Source organism: Epinephelus moara, chromosome 15 (genome assembly GCF_006386435.1).
Source record: "Epinephelus moara isolate mb chromosome 15, YSFRI_EMoa_1.0, whole genome shotgun sequence".
In the NCBI taxonomy this organism is placed as follows: Eukaryota; Metazoa; Chordata; class Actinopteri; order Perciformes; family Serranidae; genus Epinephelus; species Epinephelus moara.
Window position 1 is genome coordinate 6,421,229 of NC_065520.1, and position 19,319 is coordinate 6,440,547.

General features: G+C 41.3%; 1 protein-coding gene and 1 long non-coding RNA gene across 4 annotated transcripts in view; one reads left to right on the forward strand and one right to left on the reverse strand.

Moving 5' to 3' along the window:
* LOC126401647 (uncharacterized) overlaps positions 1-13,824 on the forward strand; it is a 19,755-nt gene extending 5,931 nt beyond the window's left edge. The window contains exons 1-3 of one of the 3 annotated variants that reach the window (XR_007571110.1): positions 2,065-2,128; positions 9,199-9,423; positions 13,756-13,824. This is a non-coding gene — a long non-coding RNA (uncharacterized LOC126401647). Of the gene's footprint in view, positions 1-2,064; positions 2,129-2,176; positions 2,298-9,198; positions 9,424-13,755 lie in introns of those variants that run through there. The other 2 variants (XR_007571109.1, XR_007571111.1) reach the window with 2 other exon arrangements.
* Positions 7,531-19,319, reverse strand: part of LOC126401645 (OX-2 membrane glycoprotein-like) — a 24,126-nt gene continuing 12,337 nt past the window's right edge. The window contains exons 5-6 of the mRNA XM_050062987.1: positions 8,348-8,410; positions 7,531-8,206 (exon numbers count right to left, since the gene is read on the reverse strand). Coding sequence (XP_049918944.1) covers positions 8,092-8,206; positions 8,348-8,410 — 178 coding nt within the window. The 3' untranslated portion in view covers positions 7,531-8,091. The remainder of the gene's footprint in view (positions 8,207-8,347; positions 8,411-19,319) is intronic.

Genomic DNA, 19,319 nt, shown 5'->3' on the forward strand with positions numbered 1-19,319 from the left:
TATAGAAATAAATGTGACCTTGACCTTGACCTTGTAAATGAAACTTTATAGCTGCATACAGTTATAGTTATATACAAATGTGCTCATTTGGAATAAAATAATCACCTGATTACTTCACATGTCAACTTTATGGATCACTGAATCAAATAAACAGCTCCAATTAGCTGTGTATTATATTCCTTAGTGAGACCTATTTAATACAGTGTATGGGTGAGACGCACTTGGGCTCATGTGAACGTCTTCCTCCTCACAAAGCACACTAGATGGCGCTATAACCTCACAGGACATTTCCTTTTTCTCATCAAAACACATCAACTTGTATTCTGGTCATCTGCCTGTGTTGACGCACTGTTTGGCTCTGTTAAAGGGCGCGTGGCTCCTGTAGCTGGCGTGCTCGTCCTCCATTGTGGCATACATCAATATTTCAAAATTCACACAAAACAATTGTCCACACTCACAACTTTTGAGCGGATATGCCAATCGAGTTATTTACTGACTGGAGTTCAGCTAAATCAACAAAAAGAGCACCGTCCTCCTCATACAGTCCATACCACACCACCCCACGGTCAAAAACAATGGACCTCAAAAAATGCGCCACGCCTGTGCCAATTAGTGTGGCCTTTAAATAAACAACAGGTAAATTGTTACAGCACTGCTCAGTGGCTGCTGATTGAAATGGCTCCAACAACCTGTTAGATTAGTTTGAATCAAACCTTTACTGTTGCACTGTGTTGCAGTCACTGTGACTCTGAGTTAGAGTGAAGTTACCTGCTTCAGAGCTCTACATGTGACTGTTGAAGCTCCAGGGAGCTGCTTTCTTCTAGTTCCTCTGTTTTGTGGTGATGGTAAGAGCTGCTGTCACCGACACCCTGCTCTCAGAGATGATTCTTTTGAGGAGCCATTTTCTTTCTTTTTCCCAGGAGACATCCTATTACGCACCTCGTTCTCTTGATTCAGTAAAGGTGTTTTGGGCCTTCAGATAAAAACATGATATTCGTCTGTTTCCAAATCACTCTGAACAACAGTGATGATAAACATGCTGACTATGAATACACAAAGGTCCATGAAGAGTAAAGTGCATCACAACTTAGTAGCCCAGTTCAAATCCTTTGATTCACTACCAACATTTCGATTCATGGACTAAATTAAGTAAACCCAGTCTGATTATCAAGTTAGCAAGTTGGTAGGTAGGAAAGTGAAGTCCAAAATAGAGCGAAGACGATTCAATCACTTTTGCAAAGAAGCAATAAAAATAAATATGTACAAGTGAAAAATTAATAAAGTGTCTTACTCTTCAGTGTCTGTGGTTGTTTATTGTGATGTCCTGTTCTCCTCAGAGTCTGTGTGACACACTGAAGGATTTAAGAAAAGTCAGTGCTGAACAAACATTTAGGAGTTTTTATCTGTAATGATCTCAATCAGTCATTAACCATATTAATTGTGATTCACTGGCATTACAACAAGACAGGTGTTTGAAATCACCTGTTCTGATGTTTCCTTATAAGCAGGATGATGATGACTGCAGCAGCAACACAAACACAGGACACCACGACCAACACAGTGATCAAAGTGACATCTGTGAGAAGAGAGGAAAATTAGTAACACTCAACATTCATAAAGCAACTACAGATCAAATGGTGAGACTGACATGAGACCACATAAAGGTTCACTTACTGACGCCGAGGTGTTTCTCACCATCAGCAGACGACAGTGTGACCTCAGGAATCATGGTAAACACCTCTATCTGAGGACCAGAGAGCACTCGCACTGCACATCCAACCTGTGTGCTGTTGCCATGGAGACGAGGCAGCACGGCTGTAGCGGTGACAGTGACTGTAGCGTTGGTGTTGGTGACACTGGTAGAGTTGTAGTGAGGGACAGTCAGTGTTACTGTGGGAGCAGGTCGACCTGTGGCCGAGCAGGACACAACTGCCTCTTCAGGAGAGTTTGATTCTCTGACATGTAGAACGGGTTCATGCAGCTCTGCACACACCACACATTTAAAAACATCACATCAACTTTTTACAGGACAGACTTTAAGGATGATGGAGATGTCTTTAATAACACTGTAAGGTTCTTACCATAGAGTTGGAGGCAGGTTGAACCAGTGAGAGCTCCGTCAGGGTAGGTGTTAAACACACAGTGATAGCATCCTTCATCTTCCTCCGTCACCCTCCTGATAACTATGGAGCTGTTCTGCAGTCCAGCATATTTAAACTCCACTTTATCTCTAAAGTCAGGATTCACTTTCTCACCAAAGTATTCGGTGTAAGTAGCGACATTCTGCTCCTCATCAGGTAAAATTTTCTGCCATGTGAGACATTCTGCTCCTCATCAGGTAAAATTTTCTGCCATGTGACCTGAAGAACATCTTTAGGTTGCATCAGNCATCCTTCATCTTCCTCCGTCACCCTCCTGATAACTATGGAGCTGTTCTGCAGTCCAGCATATTTAAACTCCACTTTATCTCTAAAGTCAGAATTCACTATCTCACCAAAGTAGTCGGAGTAAGTAGCGACATTCTTCTCCTTGTCAGGTAAAACTTTCTGCCATGTGACCTGAAGAACATCTTTAGGTTGCATCAGTTGACAGTTTAAAAGAGCCTCTTCTCCCACTGCTGCCATCACAGTCTGCTGAGTCTCTATCACAGCTGCTAGACCTACAGGGAGGACAGTATAGTGTGTGATACTCCACAGAATTCACTCTACTGGGCAAAACATGTTTAAAACAGTATTCTTATCAGAAATATGGATTGCACACAAAATATTTACAGTATATATATTACAGGTACTGGTTATACTATGATGACTACTATTATGAGTACTGAAATTCATATTGAAACACTGACACAACTGAATCTGACTGCCAGTCCCTAATAAATCCCTATCCCAGGCTCCTTCTCAGGGTTTGGCGGCGACCCAAAGCAAACACAAATCTCAAGTCCAGTTCAGTGAGTCTGATTTGTTTGTTCTGTTGCAAAATAAAATATGAATCAATCAATGAAACAGTATAAACCGCCGAAACAAAGTGTGATTAGGTAACTACAATAAACATCACAGCTGTGGCTCAGTTTAAGAGAAATGAATCACATATAGGCCTAAACTGTATAACATATTCTCCGTCATCACTTTCCCACCTTTCTAAAAGACTCACATCCAGGAAACAAAACCAAAAGGAACTAAGGAATAAAATAAATTCATTAACAAATAACACTCATCTATCACTAGACAGCACAGAATTCCACTCCCTGCAATCCCAGCTGCATCACATATATATGATGAAAGCAAATGGACCTTGTATTAGATCTAGAGCTAGATGCATCAAACAGGGTGAAAAAAGTTCATCATATTTCTTTGGTGTTGAAAAACAAAGACAGGCCAAGAAAAAGATAAACAAACTTAAGACCAAAGGTATTGAAACAGACAATCAGAAACTGGTTCAGACTTTTTTATTGTAACCTTTATAGATCAAACTTGAAACAGTCTGAATGTGACTTTCTGTTTGAACGCATCAAAGATGACATTAAAAAACTGAGTGATGAGGACAAACTTCTACTTGATGAAGAATTAACGGTAACGGAAATTGATGGAGCATTACAACAAATGAAAAATGGTAAATCACCAGGAATTGACGGCCTAACTTGTGAATTTTTAAAACACTTTTGGGATGAGATTAGACAGCTAGCTACTATACAAAAACATTTTTAGAATGTCTACAGAAAGGATGTTTATCCCCTACTATGAAAACAGGTTTAATAACCTTGATACCAAACCCAAGAAAGACTTGTTGTTAGACAATGGGAGACCAATAACTTTACTATGCAATGATTACAAGTTACTTGCCTTAGTATTTGCTAATTGTCTTAAACATGTTCTCAGAAAACTTGTAGAAGAATACCAATCAGCTTTTATTAAGGGAAGACATATTCATAACCATGTTAGACTGATTCTGGATATGATCAACTATCAGTCATTTATTCAGTCAGTCCTTGCTGCTGTTCATTTTCTTTAATTCTGCATATTGTCACCCCCCCTCAAATGGTTTCTTTGTTGTCTGTTCATCTTTTGTCTTTGTTGACTGCTTCAGATCGAGTTTTGTATCGTTTTGCATACAAGCAACTGTTTCCAATGAAGATTTTGAGATGTGATAATTGTTCAATAAAAAAACAGAAAAGAAAAAAAAAGACACATCTGAACTACGGACATGCATGACTGACCAGACTGTACTGTATCTACTGCCAAACTGTATTACAGTTTAAGTTGTCTCTATGTGCAGCAGGGTTACACAGTAAACTCTTTACTTACCTTTCTGAACGAGTCCCAACGCACAAACTAAATATATAACTGCATGTTGTATCATTTTACCACATGCGCCTTTTTCTTCTTCTTCTTCGTAAGATTAATGGCGGTTGGCAGGCAACTTATAGGTGCATTCCGCCACCTTCTGGACAGGATGTTATGTTAGATTTTCCTGCTTAATCCTGTTTTATCCAAAAACCTAAAAATGGCTCTGTACCCTACATCCCCACAATTTATTTGCAGAATTTCTTTGATATTTACTGTAATTCTATTTCTTTCTAGTGCCCTAATGACTACTTGTCTTTCTTGATGGTATTTTGGACACTCTAACATTACATCTTCCACTGTTTCTTGTGAGTTGCAATAATTACACTTTCCTGTAGCATGTTTGTTGACTATTCCCGCCAGTTAAAAAATTTCTAATCCACTTGATCATTTTGCCTCTTATCCCAATTTTATACAGTTTAATTAAGAGACCGTCTTTCCACATCATGTCATACGCTTTCTCTACATCAAAGAATACAGCTACCACACTTTCTTTGTTAGTCTGAGCCTTCCTGATTTCATGTTCTAACCTGAGGGCAGGATCTATAGTACCGTACTTCTTCCTTTTCTGAAGCCACTCTGGTAACATTTTATTTCTCCTCTGGTTTCCAGATAATAAATTAATCTATCATTTATCATTTTCTCCATAACTTTACCCACATGCGACGTCAGGGCTATGGGCCTGTAACTCTCTGCCAGGCTAGGATCTTTCCCTGGTTTGCAAGTGGGAACAATCGTAGATGCCTTCCACTGCCTGGGCAAAGTCCCTTCTTCCCACACCTTAATATACAATTTTAACAACATATTCTTACTCTGATCACTTAAATTATCCAACATAGTATAACAAATTTGATCTTTCCCTGGCGTTGTCTTTCCACATTTCTTTAACACCTTATTTAACTCTCTCAATGAAAATGCCATATTCATTGTATTATCATACTCACTCTCATCCCACAGCACCTCCTTGAATCTTGATATTGTTTCTTCTCTACCTCTTTTTTCTTTATCACTCAGATTTCCTATACTATGTACTTTAACAAATGTCCTTGCCATTAGCTCTGCCTTACCTTTATTATATCTACTATATTATTTACATTATCTCTCATTACTGGATATCCATATTCTCTATAATTACCTGACATTTTCTTAATCATTCCCCACACTTTCTCTAGTGGTGTGGTTCTTCCTAGAGAATCACAGTATTTCCTCCAATACTCCCTTTTAGCGGTCTTAATTATGCTTCTCACTATAGCTTGGCTTCTCTTGTAATTTATCAAGGTTTGAAAACATAATGTCTTTTTCAGCAGTTTAAAAGCTTTATTACAATTTTTAATAGCTTCTGCACATTCCTTTGTCCACCAGGGAACCAACTTTTTCCTTTTAGTGTCACCACTTCCAGGGATACATTGTTTTGCAGCATCTAATATACCCTTACTGATATCAGCGCCCCAGTTACCAATTGATTGATTTGTACTTCTTGCATTCCACTGCAGGATGAACATCACGGAATGATTTGTGAGTTCCCATCTGAAGTGGGTTCTCCTTTTACTTTCATTGTCCACTGTTTTAACTGCCTCAGCATATGTCACTCTGCATTCTACTCCAACCTGCTGAACTTCCACTGCTTACTTCCTTGCACTACATCCACCAAACGCAGCAGTGTGTTCACCTCCGCAATTGCAACATTTCACTAAGCTGTTACTTCCACATTCACCATAAGCATGTGCCCTCCACATGGTCCACACTGCTGCCGTATGGTCATACCTCTGAGACTTATAGCACCTTAGGGGAGGGGGGACGTATGCCCTGACAGGAAAACTCATGTATCCAATCATTACTTTATCTGGAAGGACCTCATTACGGAATTCTAACATTACTGACAAACTGTCAACCTTTTCCCCACTTCTGAATGCTTGCAGTCGTCTTATTCCAGTGATCTCCCCTCCCTTGATCACCTTTTTCCAGTTCCTCCAAGTTTTCTTTCAGAGGGATTCCTGATATCACTCCTCTCACCCCATTTCCTACCCCAACTGTCTTCCGCTCGGCTACCTCTTTTTTGCAAATCGTTTGTAGCTTAAGAGCTTTATTTTTCTGTTCTGCATTTTTACACTTCAGCAACAGATTGCCATCCTTAAGCACCTTCGCCATTTCTATATCTCCTATGGCATTCCTAAGCGCCCTTGTCAAGGTAATTGGACTAACATTAAACAACTCATGACCTGGCTGGAACCTCAAGATAACTTTATGCTCCTCCTGTGCTATTTTAACCCTTCACACTTCTCGCACTTCCTCTCCATCCTCACGACCTCGTTTGCCTGTCATCTCATTTACTCTAACGTTATTCCTCCTTTCATTTCTACTGTTTCCAACTAAAGCCCAGTCTAATTCTATCTCATCATCCTCTGAACACCCACCACCACTACTACATGCCATTCTGATCCAGTCACTGCTCAGATTATGCCAGACCACCAAACCTGTTTTAATACAATGCTTATGTTCGATTCACGACTACTTCCGCGATCCACCGTCTTCACTCCCACCCTGACTACCACAGGACATCTTTGCGGTTTCTGTTTTTTTTTCGTTGTGCTAGCCTACGTCACACGTTTCCTTTACTCTGATTGGTTTTCCGTCTTTCCAATTGCGTGAAGGGGCACTTTGAGTGACAGCCGTTGATACTGCGCTTCGGGAATAGAGGAAATGTACACTCCGTGTCCAGACCACAGACTGTATAAAAATATGGACGCAGTCACCGTGAAGTCACCCATTGGTTTCTGAGGAGTGGGTTTGAAGCTAAAAGTAGGCGGCTCTGGCTGTCGCCATCTTGGCAGTGCCTGACTCTGCCCAACTCCCGGCCAATCAAAAATGGGCAAAGAGGCGGGCCAAATGAAGCCTGGTCGCTTAAACACGCCCACCTCGCTCGAAGCTGCTAAGTTAGCTAAGGCTAACAAGCTACGCTACTTTGGCTAGCCCTGTGGTGTTGGCTGCTCCCGCTCATGCTTCCTTGGTGCCAGCTACCTCACCAAACAAAATATCCAAAAGGCACAAACACGGCTGAGAGGTCAGGTTCAATGACTTGCGAATTAGCTGGCTGAGAGGTCAGGTTCAATGACTTGCGAATTAGCTGAGATGACGCCTAGCAGGCAGCCAGCTCCTAGTAAGCCACCCGTGATGGTGCCACCTGTCACTCAAAGTGACCATGCCCTTAATTATGCGCAACTTTAAGCCTTAATAAAATTTAAATGGATGAGTTATAAAAAAAATTCACCCCCCGTACAATTGTCATGAAAGGGGAAATTAGCTATAGAGACCAAAACAGTTTTTTGTACCAGGCTCTAAACATGTTTATTTCTGCTGTAAAGTTGAGCATTTCAACATGGGGGTCTGTGGGGATTGACTCGCTTTTGGAGCCAGCCTCAAGTGGCCATTCAACGGACTGCAGTTTTTGGCACTTCCGTATTGGCTTCACTCGTCATCCCTGGAGGTTGCCGCTTCCAGACACATTCGCATTTTGCGAATTGGGTCTGGCAATGCCAGGCTAATGTGGCTCGCCCCACTGTCAAAGATTTAACATTCCTTAAATAAAGGAATAATATACAAATAATGTGAAAACACCTGAAAATGATTATCAAATGCTATTAAAAAGATCATATAAACATGAAATGGTATAAAAATGTAAAAACACACTTTCTCACTGTATGTTCAGGTCTCACAGTCTGAGTGCTGCCACTACAGTCTGTCTGACATATTAGAGGACATGTGCTGAAGATGGCGGTGTTGGCTGGTCCCTTGTCTGATCTTTCTCAGAAAGTGTCCGTCGTCTGACCGGCTGGATGTCCTGCATGACTACAAGTGTTCCGTCCCTTGAAGTAGAAGAAGACACTCACATTATTACATTACACCATACTTATGTTTATAACTGAATTCCTCTGAACAACAGAGGAATAAACATGCTGACTGTGAGTTCACAAGAATGACTTAACAACAGTAGGAAAGTGTCTCACTCTTCAGTGTCTTTGGTTGTTCTTCTTTGTGTCTTGTTCTCCTCAGAGTCTCTGTGTGACAGCCTGAAGGATTTAAGAAAAGTCAGTGCTGAACAAACATTTATTTGTGGGTTTTGTCTGAAAAGATCTCAGTCAATCATTATTATATTAACTGTGAGACACTGGTGTTACAACAAGACAGGTGATTAAAGTTTGAAATTACCTGTTCTGATGTTTTCTTTTAGGCAGGAAGATGATGATGACTGCAGCAGCAACACAAACACAGGACACCACGACCAACACAGTGATCCAAGTGACATCTGTGAGAAGAGAGGAAAATTAGTAACACTCAACATTCATAAAGCAACTACAGATCAAATGGTGAGACTGACATGAGACCACATAAAGGTTCACTTACTGACGCCAAGGTGTTTCTCACCATCAGCAGACGACAGTGTGACCTCAGGAATCATGGTAAACACCTCTATCTGAGGACCAGAGAGCACTCGCACTGCACATCCAACCTGTGCGCTGTTGCCATGGAGACGAGGCAGCACGGCTGTAGCGGTGACAGTGACTGTAGCGTTGGTGTTGGTGACACTGGTAGAGTTGTAGTGAGGGACAGTCAGTGTTACTGTGGGAGCAGGTCGACCTGTGGCCGAGCAGGACACAACTGCCTCTTCAGGAGAGTTTGATTCTCTGACATGTAGAACGGGTTCATGCAGCTCTGCACACACCACACATTTAAAAACATCACATCAACTTTTTACAGGACAGACTTTAAGGATGATGGAGATGTCTTTAATAACACTGTAAGGTTCTTACCATAGAGTTGGAGGCAGGTTGAACCAGTCAGAGCTCCGTCAGGGTAGGTGTTAAACAAACAGTGATAGCATCCTTCATCTTCCTCCGTCACCCTCCTGATAACGATGGAGCTGTTCTGCAGTCCAGCATATTTAAACTCCACTTTGTCTCTAAAGTCAGGATTCACTTTCTCACCAAAGTATGCAGTGTAAGTAGCAATATTCTGCTCCTTGTCAGGTAAAATTTTCTGCCATGTGACTTGAAGAACATCTTTAGGTTGCATCAGCTGACAGGTTAAAAGAGCCTCTTCTCCCACTGCTGCCATCACAGTCTGCTGAGTCTCTATCACAGCTGCTAGACCTGCAGGGAGGACAGTTCATACAGTCCATGAAACTCCACAGATTCACTTTACTGGACAAAACATGTCTTATATGGGGTTTGAATCAGAAAACTGGACTGCACACACATCATACAGTATATAAGTCACTGGTACTGTTGTTCCAGTGTACAGCCTAATTTTGGCAATAACACTCCACCATTAAGCTCCACAACAAGTAAGCTCATCTGATGTAAAACCACACCGCCTCCCTCCAACTCTATGCCAGACTTGGGTTCACTAACTCCCCGGAGCGGGCAGAGACAGACGAATTGTTTTCCCACTTCCAGCCATCATTATCATTTTTAAATAAAGATTATGTCCCCCAGTTTGCATATCTGATAATTAATTTAAACCAAAAAAAAAAAAGACCTGCAGTTTGCATGTGAAGGGAGATTGGCAATTTAGAATTCCATGTTGTTTCTGTGCATTTGACAATAAACTTCTTACATCTTGAAATGTACTGTACATACTAGGAACCCTCTGGTGCTGGCAGGTAAAAAACCTCCCTGCATCAGCACATATGCAGAAATACACAAATAGATAAAAAAAATAAAATAACATCATATATATATATATATATATATATATATATATATATATATATATATATATATAAAAAAGATGCGGAAGGGGTGCCCTGTTCTCTACATGAGTACCTGCCCTGTAAAACGTGTTTGCACACTGCAATAGTGTGAACCGCCGGAACTACAATGAACAACACAGCAGTTACACAGCTGTGGTAAAGAGAAATAAATCACATACAGGCCTGTACTGTATAAGATATGAGAAAGACAGATTTATGTATCGCTTCCTCATCTTTCTGAAAGACTCACACCGAACAAAGGAAATGTATGACTGCCCTGTTGCTCAGTACTGTACTACAAAATATGCGGAAGTTTTTTTTCTTCTTTGTCCATAAGAGTCTTTTACTTTAAGTTGTCTCTATGTGCAGCAGGTTTACACAGTATACTCGGCTACTCACCTTTCTGAAAGAGTTCCAACGCATAAATTAAATATATAACTCCATGTATCATTTTTTACCACATGTAGCTCCCGCTCACATGTCTTTCTTGCTATTGCTTCTTCCTCTTCCTCTTCTGCGGCTGAATCCAAATGTCCGCACTTCACCACACTTGCAGACTCGCGGACTTTGCGGGCGCGTTGATGGGAAGTCTGGGAGTGCTTAGGGCTGTCCAAACCCACAATTCATTCAGTCCACAAGACGCCTCAAGCGGACTTTCTGGATTCATCCCAAAACCAATTCTCGCATCCACGCTTCCCTCACTTGCGCCTCTTCCTCGCGTCTCAGCTCCGCCCTCGTAGGACACGGGGGAGAGAAGCGAGGATGAGACGCGAAGACATGAAGAAACGAGGAGACAGATGTTTCAAGAAGTGAGACGTCCTTTCCTACAGAACCTGCGTTCTGTGTTTATAATCTGTCCTGTGTCCTGCTCACAGTCACACAGTGTCTTCATATGATTTATTCATTATTTGCATCTGTATTTATTGGTACTCTGAGTGAGTGTGAGTTCATTATTTAATAGCCCAGATTATGATCATGGTGTCTTTGAACACTGGAAATAATTTATTAGGCCAAATGTTTCAGGGAAAATGAAAATTCTGTAACTCATCAACCTGAGCTCAGGAATGATCAGCCTCAGTGTGACTGAACGGAAAAGGCGATCACTGATGTGAAAGTGTTTGTTGCTGACAGACAGACTCTTTGATTGTATCCATAGCCTAATTAAAGTTGATGACGGAAATAACAGATGGTGAAGAGAAAAACGGACGTGACGTTTGAATTTTTTCTTTTTTTTTTTGCTTTCTGTGTCACTGTCCAACCAAATCTTTTACTGTCCCTTTCCTCCTTTTCCCAACAAGGTTTTAAAGTGAGTTGTGTTGGATGATCTTGAAACGTCCTCTAACTATCCAGAGACATACATCACTGGACAAATACCTCACTGTCATTAATAAGAATCAGGGGCAACAACAACATGAAGTGAACAGAAGTGAAACCACTGAACATACAGCTGTTTTATAAACAAAACAAAAATAAACTAGCAGATGGAGTCAGACAATAGATTAATAAATCTGCAACATTAGAAACACCTTGCACATAAAGCACAGCACATCCTGATTATCATGTTTTTGACAAGGATTAGTTACATCAATGTAAAACAATTTTTTGTGTGTGCATGTGTCATACGGTGAAAACAAGTGCAGAAACATATAACCAGAAAAAAGACAAAAAAAACAAAAAACACCTGACCCACATACAGTCAGCACTTTACCACAATTACAACTACATAATGTGTCCAGACAGAAAAAAACAGTCAAGTGCAAAATTAAGAACACACAGAAAATATTATGCAGAAAATAACATCATGTGTGTTATTTAATATGTTAGCTGTAAATGAAACTTTATAGCTGCATACAGTTATAGTTATATACAAATGTGCTATGTGCACACACTTGGGCTCATGTGAACGTCTTCCTCCTCACAAAGCACACTAGATGGCGCTATAACCTCACAGGACATTTCCTTGTTGTCATCAAAACACACCAGCTTGTATTCTGGTCATCTGCGAGTTAGATTAGTTTGAATCAAAGCTTTACTGTTGCACTGTGTTGCAGTCACTGTGACTCTGAGTTAGAGTGAAGTTACCTGCTTCAGAGCTCTACATGTGACTGTTGAAGCTCCAGGAAGCTGCTTTCTTCTAGTTCCTCTGTTTTGGTTTAACAGTCCTGTGGCTATGGTAAAAACAGCTGACGCTGACACCCTGCTCTCAGAGATGATTCTTTTGGGGAGCCATTTTCTTTCTTTTCCCAGAAGACCTCTTCTTACGCACCTCGTTCTCTTGAATCATTAAAGGTGTTTTGGGCCTTCAGATAAAAATAAGATATTAGTCAGTTTCCAAATCACTCTGAACAACAGTGATGATAAACATACTCATAAAAAGTAAAGTGCATCACAACTTAGTAGCCGAGTTCAAATCCTCTGATTCACTACCAACATTTCAATTCATGGACTAAATTAAGTAAACCCAGTCTGATTATCAAGTTAGCAAGTTGGTAGGTAGGAAAGTGAAGTCCAAAACAGAGCGAAGACGATTCAATCACTTTTGCAAAGAAGCAATAAAAACAAATATGTACAAGTGAAAAATGAATAAAGTGTCTTACTCTTCAGTGTCTGTGGTTGTTTTTTGTGATGTCCTGTTCTCCTCAGAGTCTGTGTGACACACTGAAGGATTTAAGAAAAGTCAGTGCTGAGCAAATATTTATTTATGAGGTTTTATCTACAGAGATCTCAATCAGTCGTTAACCATATTAATTGTGAGACACTGGCATTACAACAAGACAGGTGTTTGAAATCACCTGTTCTGATGTTTCCTTATAAGCAGGATGATGATGACTGCAGCAGCAACACAAACACAGGACACCACGACCAACACAATGATCAAAGTGACATCTGTGAGAAGAGAGGAAAATTAGTAACACTCAACATTCATAAAGCAACTACAGATCAAATGGTGAGACTGACATGAGACCACATAAAGGTTCACTTACTGACGCCGAGGTGTTTCTCACCATCAGCAGACGACAGTGTGACCTCAGGAATCATGGTAAACACCTCTATCTGAGGACCAGAGAGCACTCGCACTGCACATCCAACCTGTGTGCTGTTGCCATGGAGACGAGGCAGCACGGCTGTAGCGGTGACAGTGACTGTAGCGTTGGTGTTGGTGACACTGGTAGAGTTGTAGTGAGGGACAGTCAGTGTTACTGTGGGAGCAGGTCGACCTGTGGCCGAGCAGGACACAACTGCCTCTTCAGGAGAGTTTGATTCTCTGACATGTAGAACGGGTTCATGCAGCTCTGCACACACCACACATTTAAAAACATCACATCAACTTTTTACAGGACAGACTTTAAGGATGATGGAGATGTCTTTAATAACACTGTAAGGTTCTTACCATAGAGTTGGAGGCAGGTTGAACCAGTGAGAGCTCCGTCAGGGTAGGTGTTAAACACACAGTGATAGCATCCTTCATCTTCCTCCGTCACCCTCCTGATAACTATGGAGCTGTTCTGCAGTCCAGCATATTTAAACTCCACTTTATCTCTAAAGTCAGAATTCACTATCTCACCAAAGTAGTCGGAGTAAGTAGCGACATTCTTCTCCTTGTCAGGTAAAACTTTCTGCCATGTGACCTGAAGAACATCTTTAGGTTGCATCAGTTGACAGTTTAAAAGAGCCTCTTCTCCCACTGCTGCCATCACAGTCTGCTGAGTCTCTATCACAGCTGCTAGACCTGCAGGGAGGACAGTATAGTGTGTGATACTCCACAGAATTCACTCTACTGGGCAAAACAGGATTCTTATCAGAAATATGGATTGCACACAAAATATTTACAGTATATATATTACAGGTACTGGTTATATCTATCTATATATTAATATTCTGAGTACTGAAATTCATATTGAAACACTAACACATCTGAATCTGACTGCCAGTCCCTAATAAATCCCAATCCCAGGTCCTTTATAAAGGTCTGGGGGCGACCCAAAGCAAACACAAAAAAATAACACTTCTGAAAACATGGAGGCAAAGTTAAAAGTGACACCAATAATTACAAAAAGTTAAGATAATGATACTGACCCCTGTTGGAGAATAAAATCTGCAGGAGCTGATGGCTCATATATTATGGTTGAGATGTAGTGGGTGACAATACTGCAAGTCCAGTTCAGTGAGTCTGATTTGTTTGTTTGTTTGCAAAATAAAATATAAATCAATCAATGCAACAGACTGACCCCAGGTGGTGCTCAAACACCTGTTTGCCCTGAGTCTCCATAGTGTTTGTCACTGTTGTGAAGTTAAACCACTATTAAAACATCTCAATACAGTCAGTATCATTTTGGCAACAACCCACCACCGTTGAGCCCGAAATGCAACACCTGACGGCAGCCATGTTGTTCCTTCTTTTAAAGACTAAGGCACAAAATATCAATACAGCGCCACCCAGTGTACATACACAAAATACTATGAATGTCTGCTGAGTGGAATGACACAGTTGGCTCTTACATTTGGCATGCCAACCAATATCCTCAGCAACTTTTACAGATGTTCAGTTGAGAGTGTCCTCACCAGCTCAATCACAGTCTGGTGTGGACACTGCACTGCTTAGGACAGGAAGGTTCACCAGCATGTGATAAAAACTGCACAACTCATTTCAGGAGCAGCCTTCTCACCCACTCAGGACATTTATAACAGCAGGGTCATCAGGAGAGCCCACAACATCATCAAGAACAGTACACACACCCCAACCACAGTCTCTGCACACTTCTGCCATCAGGCAGGTGCTACAGGAGTGTGAAATCCAAGACAACAAGACTGAACAACAGCTTCTACCCACAGACCATCAGACTGCTGAATAACAGCGTTAAACACATTTTAAGAGAAATAAATCACATACAGGCCTCCACAGTATAAAATATGAGAAACACAGATTTCACACCTTTCTAAAAGACACACCGAACAAAGGAAATGCATGACTGCACAGTTGCTCAGTACTGTACTGTAGCCTATCTGCTGTCAAAATATGCAGAAGGGAAAGTTGTCTCTATGTGCAGCAGGTTTACAAAGTAAACTCGGCTACTTGCCTTTCTGAAAGAGTCCCAACGCAAAAAGTAAATATATAACTGCATGCTGTAGCTCCCGCTCATATTTCAGAGTCAAAGCGACGACCAGCTGTCACTAAACAGAAGCTGCGCGCAGGTGTCCACAGGTAACTTCCAGGTAAGTTGGTCGCCGTGGGTGTCATATAAACACCTTACAGACAGTGTAGCAACCAATCCTTAGAGAAAAATCGATAAGGGCCTTAGTGTAACAAAATACTGTTATTTTTAGTTTATTAAGCCTTTAAACTGTGACACAGTCTAAACAGCTCGAGACGCTCAGGCCCACCACCGCAATGGTAGGCCTACATCCAGATCAATCAGGGATAATTCTTCTTCTTCTGTTTTTTTTTTGTTTTTTTGTTTTTATTAATCAATGTCATGGCGGGGTTTTTTATTCAGTCATTAACAGACTGCTGGCCATTGTCGAAAAATACTAATTTCAATACTAATTTCTGTCAAACATCATGTCAGAGGATTATTGTGTTAAATTATTTTAATTCTCCATTTAGCGTGATTGATTCAGAGTTCAGGCTGGTGCAGTAAAAAGAGATAAAAGATAAATAGTTTCTGTTTGCTCTCATTTATTTTCAGATATGTTTTGAAGAGAAGATGGACGTCTTGGTTTTTCACCCTTGTTTCTGCGTCCCAGGAGGTTTATTTAAAGACCCCATAACTATCCAAAGACAATCATCACTGGACAAAAAACACGTCATTGTCACAACTATAACAATGAAACAAATTAATTTGGTCTGATTCTGTTGTTCAACTGGTTACTTGTGAGGGATAGTGGATTTTAGGAAGGATGCAGTGTGCACGTCCCCTCCATGTGCATTTGCTCCGCCCAATGAAAACATTAAAGACTTTTGTTTTGACAAAAAAGAGAAATGCAGTTTCACCATAAATTGGTGCAAAAAAATCAGAATGCAGAAAATTAAGTGTTTGATGCCCAAAATTTCCTGCTGGAGGACCCCAAACCGTGCTCTGAATGTCAAATGACAACATGATAATCTGACTACAAGGCTGGAGTCTATTCTGTAATATAAAAAAAACCCCTACAACGGTGACTATTGAATGGCTCGCCCTCACCTGTGAGTGTCACTTACCTTTAAACAGCAGACTGGTGAGTACCAGGATCCACAGCATCTTCTTCTACAGCTGTACTGAGTACCAGGATCCACAGCATCTTCTTCTACAGCTGTACAAACACTTTCAGTTGAAGCCTCTGACTTGCTTTTAAAGGGCGGCCTCAGTGCTTCAATGATAATGAAACTGATAGGTTGCAGAGAGAGGGAGGAGAGAGAGAGGGTAGGGTTTTTCTAGAGAGCCTGTCAGCAACACATTGATTATATCATCTGGCGATTTATGGAAAGAAGTAATGCTTTAAAGAAAACGTATCAACAGAGAGAAGTACTTAAGGGTGAGGCTGTGGATGAATAGATATTTACACAATATGAAAACAGACCATATTTATAATGCTGGACATTCAGGGTAAAACATATCGATAATTCATGAGAGAGCGAATATTTTATTAGTCAATTGCTTCTTCCTGCTCCTCAATGGTCACCTCTTCTACTCTTTGTTCTCTCTCATTTTCCTCATTCACCAATTCTTTAAAGTACTCTTTCCATCTTCCCATCACACTTGCGGCACCTGTCAATACATTCCCATCTCTGTCACCCTAACCTGCTGCATGTCCTTCCCATCTATATCTCTCTGCCTTGCCAACCTGTATAAATCAGTCTCTCTCTCCTTACTGTCCAACCTATCATACAAGTTGTTGTACACCCTTTGTTTGGCCTTTGCCACCTCTACCTGCACCTTATGCTGAATCTCCCTGTACTCTTGTCTACTCTCTTCAGTCCTCTCAGTGTCCCACTTCCTCTTAGCTAACCTCTTTCTCTGTATACACTCCTGTCTTCCTCATTGCACCACCAGGTCTCCTTATCTCCTTTCCTTCCAGATGACAACACCAACCCCAAGTCTCCCACCATCTGCCCTTCTGCATTCCTATCCTGGATACCAAACCTGCCCATCACTTCCTCATCACCTCTGTTCCCTGCCCGGACATGTCCACTGAAGTCTGCACCAATCACCACTCTCTCACCTCTGGGGATATTCTGCATCACTTCATCTAACTCACTCCAGAATTTCTCCTTCTCTTCTAACTCACATCCCACTTGTGGGGCATAGCCACTGACAACATTGAACATCACACCTTCAATTTTTAACTTCAAACTCATCCCCCAATCTGATACTCTTTTCACCTCCAGGACATTCCTAACAAACTCCTCCTTCAGGATAACTCCGACTCCATTTCTCTTCCCATCTACACCATGATAAAACAGCTCGAACCCTGCTCCTTAGCCTCTAGCCTTGCTACCTTTCCACCTGGTCTCCTGAACACACAGTATATCCACCTTCCTCCTCTGCATCGTGTCAGCCAGCTCTCTAGCTTTCCCTGTCATAGTCCCAACATTCAAAGTTCCTGCTCGTAGTTCAAGACTCTAGCCTTTCCTCTTCTCTCTCTGCCTAAATGTGAATCCTATATACCGGAGAAACAAAATGTTTTTACATCTCGTCACAGCCTGTTGCCTTCTCCTGAAATTTGCTGTAGCTTATCTCAATAGCGATGGCTAAGCTTGAGTCTCCAAAGTGAGGCTAAGTTTTGATTCCAAATCAAAAAAAGAAAATGTCTCGGGGGAAAATAGAGATTTCCATTGAAAGTGGACAGATTTGTTAGCTTTCACCACTAACGCTGCAAAGTTTAAGTACCAAATATTCATAACTAGCCCACTGCAGAGTAGCTACTTTGTTGTAAAATACAGTAATAGATGCTCATTTAGACCTATTAGGAATGGGTTTAAAAAAATAGTTTCATCAAAGGTGCAGAAAAAACAAGCAAGAGGCTTGAACAAAAATCTTTAAGAGGTGGCCGAGTGACGTTGAGATGTAAACAGTTGTAAACAAAAATTAATGGATCAGGGAATGAGATGGATCTGCTTCTCCACAAGCCAACACGACCAGTTGTGTGACGTTTCAGACTGAGTGGAGACTAGTGACGAGTTCGACTACTTCAACCACATATAGATTAAACAGGCTGTGTTGCCGTCACTATAAGGCACAAATACGTATTGTGGCTCCAGGCAGATTTTTTAACATCTTTTTGGCCAAAAAATTTATGTGACTGAACGCAACACAGGCCAATAGTTACATTTCAGGCAGGAGGCGGTAAATATTCAGACTGAACTAAAGCAAATGGAGGACGCTAGACAAAACTTGCCATCAGGAAAGTGGTAAGACTCTAATTTAATTATATTTGTGTACTATGTGTGAGTGTAGTGTGTGAGTGACATTGCGTAATAGGTTAGGCCACAGCGTGTGTCTACTGACTTCGCTCCAATTGAGTGTGTGTGCTGTGCTGAGCTGCTGTGTGTGCGGCTTGTTTGACTGTGCTTAACAGCAGCCTTTTGATGGTCACTTACACACTGTCCATGTATGATCACGGTAAACAGACAAGCTGTGTCAGGTAACAAACTGCGTCGGGTTCGGGTCGGGTTCGGGTCGGGTTCGGACTTAAAAATCAGAAAGTCTGTTGGGTTCGGGCCGGGTTCGGTTATAACTGTCGTACTCGGGTCGCGTTCGGTCAGGAAAATGCGGCCCAAGCCGCACTCTAGAGCACAACATCACAAAGGGCTTCATAAAAGAAATAAGGCAACCAACATAACTTATAAAGATTCAAACACCATAAAACAGAAATCATACAAAGCCAACACACACACACACACACACACACACACACACACACAAAGCAGCAGGAGAGGCTGATCTCTGAAATCAACCTGTGATGCATAATTTACAACTCAATTTACACTCACTTTATTTACACTTGTCTCATTTCTCTTAGGGTGTCCGTTGTCTGATCGGCTTGTTGTCCTTCTTGCCTACAGGTGTGTGAGCCCTTGAGACAGAAGAAGACTCACATTATTACATTACACATATCACTAACGCCTACCTGACGTGCTGACGTATTGCGGTAAGCGAGTTGTGTCATTTCCGGTGTTTCTGTGACAGCGTCTCTGTACTGCTCTGGTGAATTCTGCTAGCCTGTTTTCTCACTACAGTTGCTTTAAC